The sequence below is a fragment of the Pteropus medius genome, unplaced genomic scaffold, assembly GCF_902729225.1.
Source record: "Pteropus medius unplaced genomic scaffold, Ma_sr-lr_union100, whole genome shotgun sequence".
NCBI classification, from domain to species: Eukaryota; Metazoa; Chordata; class Mammalia; order Chiroptera; family Pteropodidae; genus Pteropus; species Pteropus medius.
This window is the reverse complement of record NW_024349797.1, coordinates 5,091,691-5,111,127: the sequence shown is the minus strand read 5'-3', so window position 1 is coordinate 5,111,127 and position 19,437 is coordinate 5,091,691. Positions and strand designations below refer to the sequence as shown.

The 19,437-nt window shown below is 37.0% G+C and overlaps 1 protein-coding gene across 1 annotated transcript; it reads left to right on the top strand.

Annotated features, from left to right (window-relative positions):
* Positions 1–10,620: 10,620 nt before the first annotated feature.
* Positions 10,621–15,873, top strand: ALKBH1 (alkB homolog 1, histone H2A dioxygenase). The gene is made up of 4 exons (XM_039884348.1): positions 10,621–10,628; positions 10,911–11,001; positions 13,595–13,788; positions 15,444–15,873. The coding sequence occupies exons 1-4, from the start codon at positions 10,621–10,623 to the stop codon at positions 15,871–15,873; spliced, it is 723 nt and encodes a 240-aa protein (XP_039740282.1).
* The last annotated feature ends 3,564 nt before the right edge of the window (positions 15,874–19,437 follow it).

The window sequence follows — 19,437 nt, the reverse complement described above, 5'->3', positions numbered from 1 at the left end:
ATCTCTCTTCGCCTCAGTTTCCTCATTTGTAAAATGCGTATAAAAATAAAACCCACTTCATAAGGTTATTATGAGGATTAAATGCGAGTATACATGTAAAGTACTTCCGTCAGTGCCTAGCACTTAGTAAGAGTCAATAAATGTTAGCTGTAAAGCTAGAAGTATTTATCAAGAAGAATTAAAAACTAATTTGGGGTTGCTGTATGTGACTGAACCTAAGCCAATGAATGAAAATTAAAAAGAGGCAAATTTTAACTCAGTAAAAGGAAGACAACAGTTGTCTGGAATGGACTGCCTAAAAAAGTGTTAAATTTCCTGTCACCGTTCAAGCATGAAGTAGATCAGAGGTATGCTTCCTTTAATCTAATATTTTGAGGGGTGTTATAATCTTTATTTTGTGAAATAATGGTGATAGCAGATGGTAAGTTGTTAGTTTTTTTTCATATCTTTTTATTTCCCCCAAATACTGACAGTCCTGTCACTCTCCTAAATTACTTGATTTTTACTGATACATGAAATGCAAAAGTGGCCTCCGCACTTAGCAGCAAATATTCTCATTTTTATCCTCCAACTTTAGGAGTTCCTTCAGTTCAAAGCCCTTCGTCTTTTTGTTCCCACCTTCTTTCACCTCTTCCAACTTTTAAGACCTATCCCTTTTCTCTCTTCTATTTTCAACCAGTTTCTCCTTGCTTTCTCTTTTCTCGTGCTTAGGTCTTTTTAAACCCTAAAAACCATAAACTCCTGCCTTATTTCTTTCTTCTTTGACTATGCCTCAGCCTTGTTTCCTTTCATACCCAGGCTTTTAAAAGGCATTATCTGGATGATTGTCTCTGCTGTCCTATCTCCAGGTACTTCACTGAGGACAAAGTTTTTCATCTCTTTATCTCTTATTCTTTAGAAAGTACATAGTGTGTGTTTCTTGAATGTTTGATGAATTAATTCTTAACCATGCACAGAATTCCAGTTACATATTACTTCACTTACAAAGGAAAAAAAAAGGTTAGATGACTTTCAAGGTCACAATGATCTTTTCAACATACATACTGTAGGTTTTGCATTGTGCCATATTGAGCAGATATATATACCATCTTCAGGAGGCAGAAATCACACTATTTTAACTGAAATAATTTACAGAATCATGAGCCAGAAAGTAGAAAACAGAAAAGGCAAAAAGGGAACATAAGATTTCACAAACATAATGGCAGGGAGCAGCTACCACCTCTGTAAATGATCACACCAGGTGAAAATTTGAGGGGTGGCTTTTGACAGTTTCAGTTCTAAAGTTTGCTTTGGAGTAACACAATTGATAGTTATGGAATGTTTGTTTCTTTTGAGAATAATCCCCAAAGCCAGAAATATTTGCATAGTGATGGATGTCTAGTGTTCATCAAAATTTAACTTTTTACTAACTATCTTAAAGGAACTTCTCCTCCTCTCGGATTGGAGGATAGGAATGAGAACATTTGCTTATAACTGTAGAAGCCACTGGAAGCATAAGCACAAGGAGATGGAGAGTAAATAAAGTAGTGGTTATAATGATGACAACAGGAATAAATAATCTGAATAACTGATGGAGAATTTCCTCCTTTCCTTTTTTTCTCACCTATTTTTTGTATAGGATTTATTTTCATCCCGAATCCCTTCCTCCCAGGTTACCAGTGGCACTGGGTGAAGCAATGCCTTAAGTTATATTCCCAGAAACCTAATGTATGTAACCTGGACAAACACATGACTAAAGAAGAGACCCGAGATCTATGGGAACAGAGCAAAGAGTCTCTGAGGTAGGTTTTATCAATCATAAGAAAGTGCCAGTATTCGGGTCAGGTCATCACAGATCTTTAAAGGAACTACTCTATAACAATGCAGTGAAAGTAACTGACCTGTTTATGTTTCCCTCATTTCTACACAAGTGCAGCACAGTTACATTCTTTTCCTCCAGGAGCATTTGGACAGATGCTTTAACAGTTTTATTAAATTGAGATCCATTTTAAAGATTTGCTTATCATAGCTTAGATATCAAGTTCATCCTTATTAATCATCAGATGATTCATTCTCATTCAGCTTCAGCCCTTTTTTTCCTACTTAAAGTGATTTCCTTTGGAGACTAGTGGTATCCTGGCAAAAAGCAACACTGAAAGCTCCTTACCTCTCTCCTAAATGAAGTCTGTGTTACTAGCTGTTTTATGGCAGGTCAACTGTCCTTTGTGAGAACTAATGTTTGTACCTTGATATTGTTTCAACATCCATTCATTCCACGAATACTTATTGAGGTCAGTTGTGTACCAGGCATGATGCTAAGCATTGGAGATACAAAGATAAGTGGGACACTATTCCTGCTCTCAGAAGTGTATCGCCTGTGGCAGGAACTCAATATCAACAGGAATAATGATAATAGAGCTCAGCAAGAAAAACGGTGTCAGAGCCAGAGGAAGAAATAATTCTTCCAGGCAGGAAGGAGGTGTCAAAGAAGAAAAAATGATTTTTTAATTGAGTCCATTATCTTCTTTTTTTTCTCTGTCATTTAAATTAAGTCTTCAAAAGCGATAAGTTGTTTTCCAGTCAGAAAAGCAAGAAGCTGTTTTGAGTAGAGAAAGCCTGAACAAAGAGGTAATATTTAAAATAGAGTGAGTTTTTCTTTGAGATAGGAGCACAGGATATGTGCATTCATGTGTTTATTCAACAAATTACTATTGAGTTTCTGCTGTGAGTCAAATACTATTTGAGTGTTAGAGATTTGAAGACGGATAAGATACAGTTCATGCCTTCTAGGAATTTGTAGGCTAGTAAAGGATAGAGAAATATAACCATATAATTAAATATATTTTGACAGATACAAGCATAGAATTGATAAGATATTATGGGAATGGTCCTTAGGTGGCTATATTAGAGGTATATTATGGAAAATGCTTCCCGGAAGCCATGGATAGAATTGGCAAGAGATGAAGTGGGAAAGATAGGTTAGGGCCAGATTATAAAGAGTTTTGTGATGTGTAGAGCACTAGTTCTAGAGTCAGATTGCCTGGATTCAAATCCCGACTCTGCCACTTAAATAGCTGTTAACTAAAGCAAGTTTCTTAACCTTTTTATGCCTCATAGTAGTCCTTTCCTCATTTGATAGTGTGAGGATTAAACAAGGCTTATGTGAGAAATCCTCAGAGCAGCCTCTTAAAACCATTATACCAGCTTTGTGTCTTCTATTTGGACTTACTAGCTATAATGGTGGAATTTTCAGAAACTGCATCATGCTTACTCTAACAAGAGAAATAGAAGATTCTCTTAAGTTCAAAGAGGAAAGGAAAATGAAAATTCATTGGTTTCCCTTTAAAGCTTTCTTGGTCTGTAGGTTATGGTGTAGGTTATCAGTTTCCCTTTAAAGCTTTCTTGGTCTGTAGGTTATGGTCTGTAGGAAAATACTGTTCTTTAAGCTTTTAGTGTCGATAGAACTGAGAGCAAAGTAAAGGAAGATCGTGGTTGAGTGAAATTAGTCAAAGAAATCTTAGAGTTTGTTATTAAACCAACCTGTGTTTTCAAGTAATTGATTTTTTTTCCTTCTGGCAGTGACTGTAGAAATCCTAGTTGTCATCTTCTAAGGTAGATCAGACAAATCTATTTAATAAGTTGTCCAGTAAATAGTGGTGAGATACTTTTTTTCTCTAATTATCAAAAATTTAAAAATGTGATAGTCGTACCTCCTGTTGTCAGGGTTAGAAAAAACTGATATACTCAGACATTGCTGGCAACATTGAAAATTGATTAGGGCCCAAGTTCTGTCACCGGGTGATATGTGTTCCAGTTTCCTCATCTGGGAAACAGAGGGATTGGACTGGATAAGCCATTCAGGGTGGTTGAATCATGGTCAGTTAGAGTACATGCCAGCTGGACAGTATGTGCCAGCGCTTTCCACGTTCCCAGAGCATATCAGAAAGGGGGAGAGTCTGTGGTTCAAATATATTCCTCTGGAGATTCTATCTACCATACATCCACATGGAGAACCACTGAACTATATGACCTCTAAGGATCCTTTCAGTTTTAACTTTCTCGGTTTCTCTGGTCAAGGAAGAAGACTAGACTAAGAAATACTTGAACTTAGAAGCAAAAATAGGTCTGTTCACAAAATTAGGGCACCTCAATTTTGTTTCCTTCAAAGTTTATTGTCAGTGAATAGTGCGGCTAGAGATTTTGTGCAAGAGTATAATAGTTAAATATAAGCATCTCCGTTACAGCATTGTTTATAATGGGGGAAAAAATGAGAAACAACCTAAGTGTCTGTCAGCAGATCAGATAAATCAGGCATGACATACCCCAGATGTAGAGTGCAGCCACTATGCAGCCATTAAAAAATCTTAAGTCCAAACCCTCTAGCAAATATAGTAGGGTCTACAGTCATAATAAATAAAATCATTTCTCAGCATCTCCATCACAACCACCTTAATCTAAGCCACCATCAGTTACTACAGAAGCCTCCTAACCAGTTTCCCTTGTGTCTGTTCTTGTGCCTCTTCAGTCTGTTTTCTACATAGAGTAGAGAAACCATGTCATCTCTTATATAGTTTCTTACCTGCAATACCACAGTTCAGTTCTGATGCAGACCATCCAGAGTTGGCTCAGGCATCAAAAGTTAAGAGCATGGTCCCAACCAAACTACTCTCACTTCAGACACCAGCCACAAGTTTGGGAGATCTCCAGACTACCCACACTTCTGACAAACTGGTTACAAATTTAGAGGCGTTCCCATGACTCCCTCAGGTTCAGTAACTCACTAGAGTCACTTGCAAATCAAGAAAACATACTTAATAATTACAGTTTTATTATAAAGGTTACAAATCAGGATTGCCCAATGAAGAGACACATGGTGCAATGTCTGGGAGGATCCCAAATGCAGAACTTCCATGTCTTCCTCCCATGGAACCAAGACATGTTGCCCTCCCAGACACTCTTTCAGGCCTTAGTGTTCAGAGTTTTTATTAAGCATGATTGATTGAATCATTAGTCATATAATTAAACTCAGTCGCTAGCTGCCCACCTATCCCCAGAGATCCTGCTAATATCACTTGACTCAAAAGCTTAATCCTCTAATCACATGGTTGGTCTTTCTAGCTTGACAAGCCTACATCATGAGTCATTTTAGCCTATACTCAGGTGTGGTCCTAGGGCCCACAGTGAGTAACAAAGACTCTCTTGTCTTCCTTGGGCTTAAAAGTTCTCTTCCGAAAACCAGGGACAAAGGCCAAATTCTTTGTTATACAACCCCATCACACTTAGAATAAAATCAGAAGTCTTTACCATGGTCTTTAAGGCCTAGATGATCTGGCCCCCAGCCACTTCTCCAACCTCATCTCCTGCCATTCCTTTTCATTTATTCTTTGGAAAGCTCTTCCTTTAGAAAACCAGTGGCCTTCGTTTAGGTCTTTATTCTGATATTATGAGAGATTATCCCCTTATTCAATTAACAGTAGTCCTCTCTTCCCCCTCACTGCTATCCCATTGCCCTATGATTTTACTCTTCAGTGCTTGGTAGTTACTAAATATTAGTGGAGTTAATTAGTTAGTGGATAATTGTACTTTTTGAATTTTGTGAATGTGTTATCCAAAAATAACTTTAAGAATAAGTGAAGGGGAAATATAAATTTAAATAAATCAACTTAGTTTTATATATTCCATAAATTAGCTTATGAAATGCTTTCTATCCATCTTTGTATATGTGAAAGCTTTTTTATTATTGTTGATATCCTTAGTGTGGAAGCAAAATTCTTTCCTTTTTCTACTCCTTTAAGACTTTGTTATGGTGCTATTGTAACATTTATCATAGTGAATCCAGTCATCTGGAAAACAAAAAAAGGCCGTTGCCCTAGGAAGCATCAGCTCTGGGGAAACAAAACAACAGCAACAATAAAATGGGCTATTAGAAGTCAAGACAGGAAAATGTTTCTAGAATAAGAAGGACCAACCATGTCATTAGGCCTAGGATTTGACAATAACCACTTAATGGAAACTAAGAAACTGGTTTTGGTAGAAAGGTGTTAGCAAAAGTCAGATTGCACTGAGAGGAAACAGTGAGGGAGGCAAATATTGAGTCCTTTTAGGAAGGTTTGATTGAAAGGAACTGGAGAGGTATAGGGCAGAGGGAAGCAGATCATAGGCAGGAGACTTGAGTGAGAAGTCAAGTTGGGGAAATTATTTTTGTAGTTTTTTCTTAAGTATGTGGAAGTGTTAAACATTTTTGCAGGTCCAGAAGAAGAAACAAGTGCAGAGGAAGAACTGAAAGTATCAGAAGAAAGGTGATTGATGGAGAAAGGCCTCAGAGGCTATGTCAGGGAAATGAGATATAGTATAGGTAGAGAACTAGTGGAAAGAAGTCGGACCACTGTTGAAACCAGGAGGGAAGGATGGGGTAAAGATTTTGAAAAGTTTAGAGGTGTTGGGGAGGAGAATCGAAATCGTTCACTGGATCATTTAATCAGGCTTCTATTCTCATTGTCCTAGAAGGGAATAACAGCAGGACTGAGGACTTGAGATGAATGGCTAAGGTTTAGAACAGTAGGTAGATGATTAAGTAAGACTAAATAATTGCAAGATAGCAAAAGGATGTTAGCAATTATGGTGGAATTTGATGTCCATTTGTAGTAGTTGACTGAGAGGTTCAGGTGAGAAAGGAGACAAAGCTGGAAGCACTCAAATACTGAAAAAATGGAGTTCCAGAGGCAAGAGATGGGACTTTAGGTTTAATGGAAATGAATGGCCAGGAAAGGGAGGACAGAAAGCTGTGATTGTGGAGGGAAATTTCAGTTGTGAAAGATGCAATTCTCAAGCCTTTAAGAGTGAATAAACAAACACTGTCAATAAGATTTTGAAGGTTTTTTTTTTATTGTAAACAATCTTTAGACTTTCTGATCTGAGTGAGTACTTTTGCTTTCATGATTTATTAATGTCTCTTGAGGCAATAAGAAGAAAATACCAATACTTAATTATGACTCCCAAATTACCCACCGCACTGAAAGTGGACAAGCAGTGGACAGGAGTTCATTTCTACCTACTTAGGGTTTGGTTGAACACAGTGCTATAGAACATGATTGCTGAGAGAAATGCCACACTTACACACAAAGCATTTACCCATGACAGAGAGCGAGCAAACTGCTGTATGAGCACATTTACCGGGGGAGAGGGTAACCAGCCCACCATCCATTATCCTCTTGCTAGTGCCTAGAGGAGCAGCAGGGTAGGGAGAATAGCATATTTCTTTTGGCAGTGAGAACCAATAATGAGGGGCATAAATGCTTGAAAACATTTTTTTGGATATTAGAAAGATTTAGAGTTAGGTTATTCCCTGCATTCCTTAGGGAATGCTTCTTTGGCACTGAGCCTTCTTGGCCTCCTTTTGGAGAAGTTGGGTTTAAAAAGAGAACAGCCCACCCCCTTCATGTTCTCCGTATTTTCTGCTTGAAAATGATCTGGGAACTTGTTAAACTTGGTTTTGGCCTTACACTATTCACAATGTTTCGGAGTGAATTTTTTGGAATCTTTGTTACCCAAGAAGCCCATGGGGACCATAAGGGTCCCTAAGTAGTACTCAGACAAGAAATGTCTAGTGTTGGCCAGTCTTGCGCTCATATCTGGAAGGCAAGTGTTATAACAATTATTGCTACTTTCCTTCCAGAAATTCTATAAAGAGGCAAGAATTGAAATTGAGTTCTCAGAAGAGAATATGGAATGAGGAATCTCATACCTACATGGATCTAACACATTACACAAAAATATAAAATTCTCAAAATGGCACAGACACTGAATGATCACAAACATTCTTTCACTAAGCAAGTCCTTTAAGCTTTTTCTTTTTGTCGTGAGGACTGGATTTAATGCTTTTAAAAGTTAAGACTCTTTGGCTTCTTTTACATCCTTGGACCAATCCCCCTTTATAAAATAAGGCAAAGCCCAAAGCTTTTGTTATAATGATTTAGTTAAGATAGAGAAGAGATGATGTTCTTTTTGTTTTTTAAAAAAGGAACTAAATTTACAAAGGTATATTATAGGATGGTTCTATTTGTGTTTGGTCATTACTATAATTTTGGTAATTTTATTGTTAATACCATAAACTTGTATTAATACTGTATACTCTGTTCTTAAAGAACATTAGACTGAATCTTTTGCTGGAAAGGCAGCTTGTTAGTGCCATATCAAATGTCTAAAATGCCATCACCTTCTGAATTATTTCCAGAGCTGCATTGTTATTTATTTTGTTTAGATTGATCTGGTTTCAATATAATAGTATGGGTTCTTCATCAAGAATAAAGTGATATCTTATTGAGCTAGAAAGAGATGGAAACATTTTGTTTTGTCTTTTTAATTTTATCTAGAATAGTGTTTCTTAAAATGTGATCCTGGGACCAGCAGCATCAGCATCACTTGGGATCGTATTAAAAATGTAGATTCTTAGACCTCACCCTAGATGTGCTGAATCAGAATTTGTAGGACTGGGCCCATCACGTGATTCTGATGAGCATTGAAGATTGAAAACCACTCGGCAGAAGCTAGGGGCAGAGTACACACAAGTTCCATAAAAGCTTTCTATACAGCCCTTCTCTTCCCATCTAGATACTCAGGACACCATCTATTTTGTGTTCTATATTCCATTTATACTACTGACTTCAGCATCTTCATTTTCTCTCTCCTCGAAAACACATAACTTCAGTATCCATGAAATCATCATCCTTTTCTTCAGTAGCATTTCCTCTTTGAGAATATCTTTAAATAAAGCATTGGGTACCAAATGGTATCTAGGAAAGAGAAATAAATAGACTGGATTACCTCTGTTGGGTAGTTACATAACTCTGGGACTACATTTATATTACTATTAACCACAAGGTTCACATGAGTCCAGATATAAGAGGTCATACTTATTTTTCTGTCCCAAGGGTACCAAAATAGAATATGTTCTTCGAGAGATCTCTTTATTTGTACTTTTAGCTGAAGAAACATTGGTAGAACTCAGGTTATGTTAATAACTATGTTGCATTTTTTTAAAGTTTTTACACATAAAATTTAATGAATGACGGTTATGTATAATAACTGTTCACATCAGCTAGTTGCAGTCACTGGCCAAGTCTACATAACTTTTCCCCTAATTCATTAATCGTTGTCTATCTCCTGGTGTGCCAGGCGTTCCCCAAGACCACACCCAAGTTTAATGATTAGCCAGGAAGACACAGGACTCAGCATATATAATTGTACTCATGGAAAAGATTTATTACAGTGAAAGAATACAAAGCAAAATTAGTGAAGGGAAAAGGAGTATGGAGCAAAGTCCTGGGAAAATCAGGCTTAAGTTTCCAGGGTACGCTCCCAGTTAAATCACACAGATGTACTTAATTTCCCCAGCGATGAGTTGTGGCAACATGTGTGAAATGTCTACCAGGGAAGCTCAGTGCCCAGGTTTTTCCTAGGCTCTAGTCACTTAGGCGGTCTCTGCCTAACAGGTACCAAAATTCCAGACTCCCAGAAGGAAAGCAGGTCTTCATCATAAACTGTATTGTTTGGACAGACAGTTTAGGCACAATGAGCTACAGTTTGGGGAATGGAGTGAACCCCCAAAATCCAAGTTCCAGATGCCCACCTAGAGAGAACCTAATAAACAAGTCTTTCAAAGGATAGCAATCAGATATGGTACGCCTCTTTTCTGCACAGCTGTCCTAAATAAATCAGTGTTTTATTTTTTTTAGCTACTGGTCTTGATATATGCCTGTGCCACAATGTCCTTAGAATATAAACTCTGTGAGGACAGATAGCATGTATTGTCAGACATTGAGATGAGTGCTACTTAACAGTGCGAGCCTCTAATAAATCCTTCACTTATGCTCATGCTGTATGCCTGCATTGCCTACTGCATCACTCCCTGTTTAAATGCCAGCCATTTTTCAGTGCCATGCTCAACTCCCAACTCTGTGATGAAGACTTAACTGATTAGATAGCTGACTTTGAGCTCTCCTTTTTCTTAATTTTAGTGGCCCTCAAAGTCATGTGCTATTTAGTTTAGTTCTAGATTGTATACTACCTTGAATTTTCCCTTATTTCTTATGCTAACCTGTCATTTTGTCAGAATACAAACTCCTTAATTTAGTCTTTTTTAAACAGTAGTGGTTCTTGAATTTTTTAAAAAATTAATCGATTAATGGTATAAATTACATAGAAAAAATAAAATGATTAGGCCTAGCATTCTTGTATTTTTAGATGTAGAGGTATGTCAAACAAGCTTCTGCTTTAGAAAAAGAATAGTTAATTCCATAGATTTGATCAGATAAGATATTAATTGCAGAAAGGGCACCTCTCTATTTTACAGGAACCTCCTATAGTTTGATCGAGGGATATCAGAAACCAGATTACAGTGGTCCTTAATTGTTAGCTAAGCCCCAGTCATCTAAGCTGTGTATGCAGAGTTAAAGAAGTCATGTTAATCCACTTATTGATTGTACACAATATTTTGCCAGACTTTACCCAACCTGTAATTCTGGGAAGTCACCATGATCATAGACAGAGTGATAGCTGTGATTAATCATATACCCCACCAAATTGAACATGTTCTGTTAGACAAATTTTCAATTACCCATATTGCTCTTGGTCTCATTTAAGATGGACAGGTAAGATATTTGTCATTCTTGTTTTATTATTATTGAGATGCTGAAGACTTGCCATTTAAAAATGATTGAGCAGAGGATTTGGAACTAAGGACAAGAAATTAGTAATGCTAACATGTTTTTAGTATTATTTTATTCTTGGTCAACTCATTTATCTGATCTAATTTTCCCTATCAAGATCTTGCTTCACAGCTTATATCACAAATTTAGACTGTAGTGTCCATGCAAAGAGCTATTGCTGCCATTTGAGATGAATAAGTCCTCTTTTGTCTCCAATCTTTGCAGATATAAAGACATGAATAAACGGAGACCCCGAAGCTTACTAGAGAAACTGCGGTGGGTGACCCTAGGCTACCATTATAACTGGGACAGTAAGGTATTCAGATTTTCTTGCTAATTCCATTGTTTTCTATTTTTATGCTTCTTGGGCCCAGGTAGTGGGATTTCTTCCTTGCCAAATTTGCAATATCATATTATCTATTTGTGGAGGAGCTCTTTTGTTTATTCCCTCTTAAAATCCTCTCAGTATCTCAAGAGGCATGGATAATTTATTAAGAGAAACTTTCTTCATGTGCCCTCAGATTATATTATTTCATCAGAAGTTATAGTGCTTTCTCTAAGTAGGTTTCAGAAACATTTTTACTGCATTCAAGAGCAATTCTCAGTAATGATCTTTATTTCCATTATTGTTTAGTGTTTGTTGAAGCTCCATATATTTCTGGTGTATATATGACTAATAAAAAAACTTTCAAGATCTAGATTAGATACCTTTGCTTTCTAGATAAGTTCTGAGCAGGAGAGAGATGGGAAGGAATGTTGTACAGTTAACAAAGTTCCATGTTTTCTGGAGGCACAGCTTCTTCTTTCTGGACCTCTGCACTTCAGAAAATGCCTCCTTTCTCACTGGCAGTGCAGTGCCTCTTGTCTCAATGAGATGTTTGCCACCATGTAAAAGGACTAATTCTGAGAGTAAACTGAATAAAACATTTCTTCTAACCAGTCACTTTTTAAAAGCTCTATGATTTCAGTCAGCTGAGCTTATTAACAAGAATATGAACTGATCAAAATAATGATGTTACTCAGAAATATTCATGATATAATTCTTATTTTCAGTGATACTGATTTAATGGAAAACTAGATATCGTTTTTGGGAAAATGGCCATGGATTTTCTTTGGGTCAGACAGCCTACGTCTGAATTTGGCCTTCAATAAGAACCTTATAAGTTAGTGTTGAGAATGAAATGACCAATGTCTACATAAGTGATTACAACAGTGCCTGGCTATTCTAAGCAGTTAAAGGCAGTAGCACAATACATGTTAACTTATTGTTTTTTAGGAATTTTTTTATTTGTTGACATTGTTATTTTCCAATGACCTCAGAGTTAGCCTCATTTACTAAGAAATGTGGAATGAAAATTGTCTAAAACTCTGAATGAGTAATCAGAGAACAGTGAAAGAGAATTAAGAAAGTAGTGCATAAACAGCAGGAATAGGGTTGATAGCCCAAAAAGGTAATTACTTCATGAGAGCAGAGGCGAGGTAGTGCTAGAAGAGCCAGATCTGAGTGGCTTGATATTCTGAAGGACTAAAACTTAAAATTGGTAGAGAAAACCTTAAAATTCTCTAACTACACCCATAGTTTTGGGAAATTAAATAGGAACTCTGATTTGCAATCAAGAAAAGGAGAGGAAAAAAATAAAACAGATTCCAACTGAAGAGGCTTGGCCACCCATCAGAGACTTCAAAAAAGTCTTCCTTACCCTGAGGTTAAAGCTCACTTCTGGCCAAAGTAAATACCTTCTGTCCAGAGCTGTGACACCGTTGCTCCAGCTAGAATATATCAGGACACTGGTGGAGATGCGAGACAAAAGTGGATTTTCTACTCAGTTTAAGGTTGGTTGAGCAAAAGGAGAAGTGAGAGGGGAGCGTCAAGACGAAGGAAGAGTGTCAGGCTGCTGCAGGCTTACATAGCCCAGAGCTCTGCAGCTCATCTGCACCGGACACTGCCTTGTCATTCTCGAGAAATATACACGTTTTGTAGAGAGAGTGAGTGTGCTAGCCTTTGTATGTGTGTGTTTTATTTTTGTTTTTGTTTGTTTGTTTTAGAGAAAAAGGATATTTGTGACCCTTAGGTGCTAAAAGTAGAGGCGGTTCAGGAAAGCGCTGTAAATTACTTCCATATTAAGTTCCTGCCATGACCACAGCATAAAGTCAGTTTCAGTGCAGATGTTCTGAGCATGTCATCCCATAAGTTTGACCAATGTTTTCAGCACTAAACCATGTTGCAGGCTGAGTCCAAAACCAAACTGGCAATAGTATTTGAGTTGTCTTTTTTTTTTTTTTTAAATAATCTTTATAATCTTTGTACTATAGGATAGTTTTAGATTTATAGAAAAGTTGAAATGTACAGAGAGTTCCCATAAACCCCACACCTAGTTCTACTTATTATTAACACCTTACATTAGTGTGGTACCTTTGTCTCAATTAGCAAACCAATAGTAATACATTATTATAATAGTAAAGTCTATACCTCATTCAGATTTTCTTAGTTTTTAACTGTCCTTTTTCTGTTCTAGGATACCACATTATATGTAGATGTTATGTTTCCTTAGGCACTTCTTGGCAGTGACAGCTTGGGGGTTTCCTTTATAGCCTAAGAGAACTATCATGTTTGAGATTAAAGTGTACTAGAGAGATGTGTAGTAATTGCTTCGTGTGTAGATTGCCTTCAGGGTGAACTTGTGTAATTTATCACCACTTAGCATAGTGTCTGCCATATTATAGCCGCTCTGTATTTTGAATGGCTCGTTATTTGATTAGATGCCTCAAAAAATGGTTGGATAAATCATGCAATGTAAATGCTACACATAAGTTAGATGATTTTTAAGTGGTAATTAATCTTATACCGCAGTTTGTTATTTTCCTGAGATCATTGTTTATTTTTCTTATTTTTCCTACTTTTATTAAAGAAATACTCAGCAGATCATTATACACCTTTCCCTTCTGACCTGGCTTTCCTCTCAGAGCAAGTAGCTGCTGCCTGTGGGTTTCAAGGTTTCCGAGCTGAAGCAGGTATCCTGAATTACTACCGATTAGACTCCACCCTGGGAATTCACATAGACAGATCTGAACTAGATCACTCCAAACCCCTGCTGTCATTCAGGTAAGTTAGTTCTAGGGATTTTGGATTACATTTTATCATCTCATTCCATTTTTTAAAACATTTTTGAATTAAACTAAAATAAAAACATTAAACTTTAAAAAATGGCTGGACTCTATAATCTTTCACTTCTAGGCATCTTAATGTATCATAAGTAAATAAAATTAGCATAATCCTTTAAGAGTAATGACGAAATTATAGTTAATATTTCTGTTTAAGATGCATGGAGTCTGCTTTTTGTAATGAAAGGTATTGTCAGTGTCTGGAATAGGCAGGTGGACAAGGCCATACAGCAAAGTGAGCATGTTTTGGAATAGAGTAGAGCAAAGCACAAAAGCCTGAATATTCTACTCTCCTTGTCTCCATCTGTATGTGACAAAGTGCCCGAACAGAATCTTTTATTAATTGCCTTATCTGTAAAATGAACAGGAATGATAAATAAGATAAAGCAGTCCCCCTTATCCACAAGGTATACCTGAAACCACAGAAAATAGCAAACCATGCTTTTTCCCATATGTACATACCTATAATAAATTTTAATTTATAAATTAGGTACAGTAAGAGATAACAATAATAAAATAGAATAGTTATAACATATGCCATAATAAAAGTTATGTGAATGTGGTCACTAATTTTAGAGGATCCTTCGCTGAAGTCTCTCTCCATAAAGGCTCAGTGCTTTCTGGTGCAATACATTGCCATTGGTCGGAACACATTTTCTGTTCATGTCTTCCACCTCCACATATTTAATGCCTTTTCCATCTTAACTAAGCACTTATCGTGCACTGTGGCCATAACTTTCGCAGTTTCAAGAGCAACAACAAACTAGCACAAATATCATCTTTTTCTTTCTTCACAAGTTCACAGTTAGAATATTTCGTTCTTACTGTGGATCTTGGCAACTTCACTACATAGTTTTTTCTTTTTAAGTCAAAAACTTTCACCATTTCATTTAAAGGAAGCACATTATGGCTTCTCTTTGGCATATCCAAATTGCCAGCATCACTACTTTTATACTGGGGACATTATTAAGTAAAATAACAGTTACTTGACCACGAGCACTGCAATATGATTACAGTCAATCTGATAACTGAGATGGCCACTAAGTGACTAACAAGCGAGTATAGCACATACAGCGTGGGTTCGTTAGACAAAGGTATGATTCATGTCCAGGCAGGACAGAGCAGGACAGTGCGAGATTTCATGATGCTACTCATAACAGTGCACAATTTAAAACTTATGGATTATTTATTGAATTGTTTATTTCTGGAATTTTTAATATTTTCAATGGTAACTGAAATTGCAGAAAGCAAACCGTGGATGGCAGGGAGCTACTGTAATTTCATTGGAAGACAAATCTTAAAGATGCATCAATAAAACATATGGGTAATGTTGAGACTAAATTTTTCTTTTGCTTATTTAACTCGTCAAATATTTTTGCCACAGTCCTGTGGGCTTTGATAAATTTAAGTAGCAGAGCATAGGTTTGTTAGACAAAAGACAAAAGAGGAGGAACTTAGAATAGTTTATAAAGGAGGATTTAGGAGCAATAGTATCAGGTTGAAATTAGAAAATAATGCAGTTAGCAGTAACTTTCCCAGCCACGTTTAGTAACAGACTCTTACTGTTGTGTATTGTTTTGCCTATTTTTTTTGTAGCTTCGGACAGTCTGCCATCTTTCTCTTGGGTGGTCTCAAAAGAGATGAAGCCCCGACAGCCATGTTTATGCACAGTGGTGACATCATGGTAATGTCAGGTTTCAGCCGCCTGTTGAACCATGCAGTCCCGAAGGTCCTCCCAGGTCCCGAGGGGGAAAGTCTGCCTTGCTGCCTAGAGACACCTCTCCCAGCCATTCTCCCCAGAGATTCGGTGGTAGAGCCCTGTTCTGCGGAGGACTGGCAGGTGTGTGCCAGCTACTTGGAAACTGCTCGTGTTAACATGACTGTCCGACAAGTACTGGCCACAGACCAGGACTTTCCTTTGGAACCAGTGGAGGAGAATAAAAGAGACTTCACCACAGAAGGTTTCTGTCATCTGGATGACAAGAATAGCCAAGTAAAACGACCTAGGTTAAACTCTGACAGCTGAAATTTGAGACTTTTACTCAGGCAGGTCTTATACCAAATGACCATGCTGTTTTGTATTGCCATAGACTTTAGCACCAAGAAAGCCAAAAACAGACAGGGAAAAACTCATCATTAATCACACTGTTGCCTTGGAAGCTATTTTGAAGAATAACTGATAAAGAATAAACTGACTTCTCACATACATTAGTTCCTAACCAGGACTGGACCAGAGAAGCATTTGACATGGTTCAGTATTGCTTAGACACTAATGTATGTGAGAAGTCCAAGAAAGTATGACATTCCACAGTAGCCTTCTCAGTCTCTGCCATTACCTCTGCGGGAGGTAGAAGTGAGTTTCTGTGTCTGTGGAGTCTTTAAATACCTCATATTTTATTAATGGAAAAGCTAATACCCCTCCCACCACCCCAATTAGTGATTTTGTGATAAAATTGTGGTTCCACGAACCAACCATTAGGTCCACCTTAATTCTTTCAGTCAGCATCAAATCTTTTGATCTTCTCTTTCATCTTTTCTGGCCTTCACAGAATCCTATACACATTAAGACTGTAGAACTGGAACTCTCATCCCCTAAAAAAGAAATTGATCACAGCCATCTCTCTTGCACTCAAGGAAAGGGAACAGTAGTTTCTCCAAATGTCTTTTAGGGTCTCTAGACTCTTGCTATTGTCTTTTTAATGCAATTTTAATTATTGGACTAAAAAAGTCCTAAGGATGTTCTGTAATTGCTCTCCACGAATAAACTTACTTGATTTTAAATTAAAGATCTGTATCAGTCTTTGTGAGTTAGTGTATCTGGGATTAGGTTTTTTCCTATTTCTACTCATTTTATTATTCTTGCTATTGAAGCCCTCTTGCTGTTTCCGCCCTACCCTATCCTGCTCTACCCTAAGTATTCTTTGTGGTTATCTCACAAGAGAGAATATGTCTTGATATCCTAGTCACTACTTTTTTTAATTTTTATTTTTATTGTAGACAGGTTGTAAAATGCATGAAGCACTGAGTTTTAATCTTTGCACTCCCACCAACTCAACTCACTATATCCTGAGCCAGGGCTTATATTTCTCTAGACTTCAGTTTCCTCATCCATAAAATCTTAATATTTACTACCATCTTCCTAGAAGGATATTGCTGTTTTAAAAGATAATGGGAATTTAATGCTACTTTCTAGAAACATGAAACATCCCGGGTCACTTGTGTGGGTGACTGGTGGAAGCCACTTACTTTGATACCTACTGCTTGCGACATGATTTGCTAAATTTTCATTTCTCTTCTGTCCTGCCTTTTTTTTTTTTTTTAATATGAACATTGAATATTGAGTTCCTATTGTAATCTTTGGTAGGTTGGGTTTTTTTAAGGAAAAATAAAAGTCATCCCTTAGGCTCTAAAATTAGTACATGACAGAAATTTTATATAAATTACCACTAGAAAAAAATCTCTTAAGTTTTTTGTAGTGCACATTATATGTGACCCACTGGCAATCATCATAGTGTTGTTTAATAAATCCAAAGAGGCAGCTTATCCTTCATCATTAGAGCAGATTGTTCTCTATATTCGGTGGACTATCATATAAAGGTGTTGGTTTATGTTTAGGGGCAATGTTGTCCAAAAAATATGAATCCAAACCGTAACTCAAACTCCGTGAAGCAAGATGTTTATGCTGTGTGGAAACAGAGGCCAGCCCAAAGATTAGCAGATTCCTCTCACAGCCTAGGCTTCCTCTATCGATGTGCTCATTGAGTGGGGGGATGAGCGGAATTGTTTGCACAATTAAATTATTTATATTTATTTTCATGAAGCACATGTAGTTAAAGATGTATATTGTGCAACTCTAACAGTAAGAAAATTATGCAGTTCAGGGAAAAGGAAAAATTGATCACTTTTCTACATTTACGTGAGGATGATCCCCCCAGGTTTGTTTTAGTGTCTACCAAACATTTTCTAAGTTGGGTCAGCAGACTATGACCTGCCTCCTGTTTTTGTACTGCCCATAGACTAAGAATAATTTATACATTTCTAAATGGTTGGAGGAAAAAAAAAAAATATTTTGTAACACATAAAAATTACATGAAATTCAAATTTGTGTCTATAAATAAAGTTTCATTGGAACACAGCCACACTTACTCATTTACAGATTATCTGTGGTTGCTTTCATGCTAGAATGACAGAGTTGAGTAATTTCAACAGAGACCATGTAGCCTACAAAGCCTAAAAGATACCATCTGGCCTCTTACAGAAAACATTCACCGACACCTAGAAAGAAAACTAAACCCCCTAGAAAGGAACCTCAAAACAGGAGAAGGGACTAAGGGTAAGATTTTCTTTTTTTTCTTTATTATTTTATATCCAAAATGCCAGAGTATATTCATTATGATCTAGGATGTTTATGCTATCAAGAGTGGAGTCATAACTTAGGCCTGGGGATATCAGCACCCTAGTATTCTGCTTGTGGGAATGTGCATTGCTGTAACCTCTAAAGCATAGTTTGGTATGTTAATGTATAATACTACATCCCAGTTTGGCCAGGGAAGTCCCAAATTATGTCCCCTTTTCCCCTCAGAAGTGAACTGGTTTTGATGATAAATTATACGGTTATCCTAATTATGTTTTAAAATGTGTGCCATTTGACCCAATAAATTTCGCTTCTAGGAGTTGAGTCTAAAGAGGTAATTAGAGCTGTCCACAAGATTTTTGTGTAAGCTTGTTTGTAATAGTTAAATGTTGAGATAAGCTCAATATCCAGCAACAAGGAGTTGGTTGATTAAATTCATGTATTCATTCAATAAATGGTTATTGAGCACTCTTCTTTGTAAGAAGCATTATTCTTTGACTACACAAAGTACCTGCCTTTGTAGCGCTTATATCTTACTGGGTATGACATGACATAAACGTGCAGTGGAACACTGTAAGCCAATAAGTCATATTTTGGAAGAAAGGTAGATAAGAAAATGCACAGCATTAAAGGAAAAAATCCAAATATGAAACTGCATAATAACCTAATATTGTATAGAATGTTTACATTTTTTTTGAAAACTGGAAGGATATGTATACCACAATGAGAATAATGATGCAAATCTAGGAACATCAACATTGTTCAACAAAAAGGGCTTTCGTGATGAACTTATTTTATGTAGTAAAATACTATATAGCCACTATCAGTCATATTTTGGATATATATTTAATAATTGGAGGAAATGCTCAATATGTTAACTGAGAAAAACTGCTTAAAAACAGCATGCACAGCATTTTACCAATGTTTTTGTAGGCACAGTGTATTCGTGCACAGAAAAGGCTGGAGAGTTATAATCTGATATCTTCCACATTTTCTACAGCGAATATAAATTGCTCTTTTGAAAAAGGTCTTTGTGATGTTTTTGAAAGGGGGCAAGTCAGGCACACGCTAAGCTCAGCAGCAGTTTGTAAAGTGTCTACTCACCTCTCTAAATGTGTGCCCTCATCAGTTCCAGTCCAGCGTCTTGCTTATTATTTCAGTAGAGCCTTTTGCCTTCTTTCAGCACCCTGCATGGGGGTTTTCCTAGAAGGACCCCACGCCCTCAGTGAGACACGG

Bases quoted from the DNA above. Each gene is read 5' to 3' on its own strand.
- ALKBH1 (XM_039884348.1), top strand. The intron at 11,002-13,594 runs GTATTCAGATTT...CTTTTATTAAAG, and splicing joins ATTATAACTGGGACAGTAAG to AAATACTCAGCAGATCATTA. The intron at 13,789-15,443 runs GTAAGTTAGTTC...TTTTTTTTGTAG, and splicing joins AAACCCCTGCTGTCATTCAG to CTTCGGACAGTCTGCCATCT.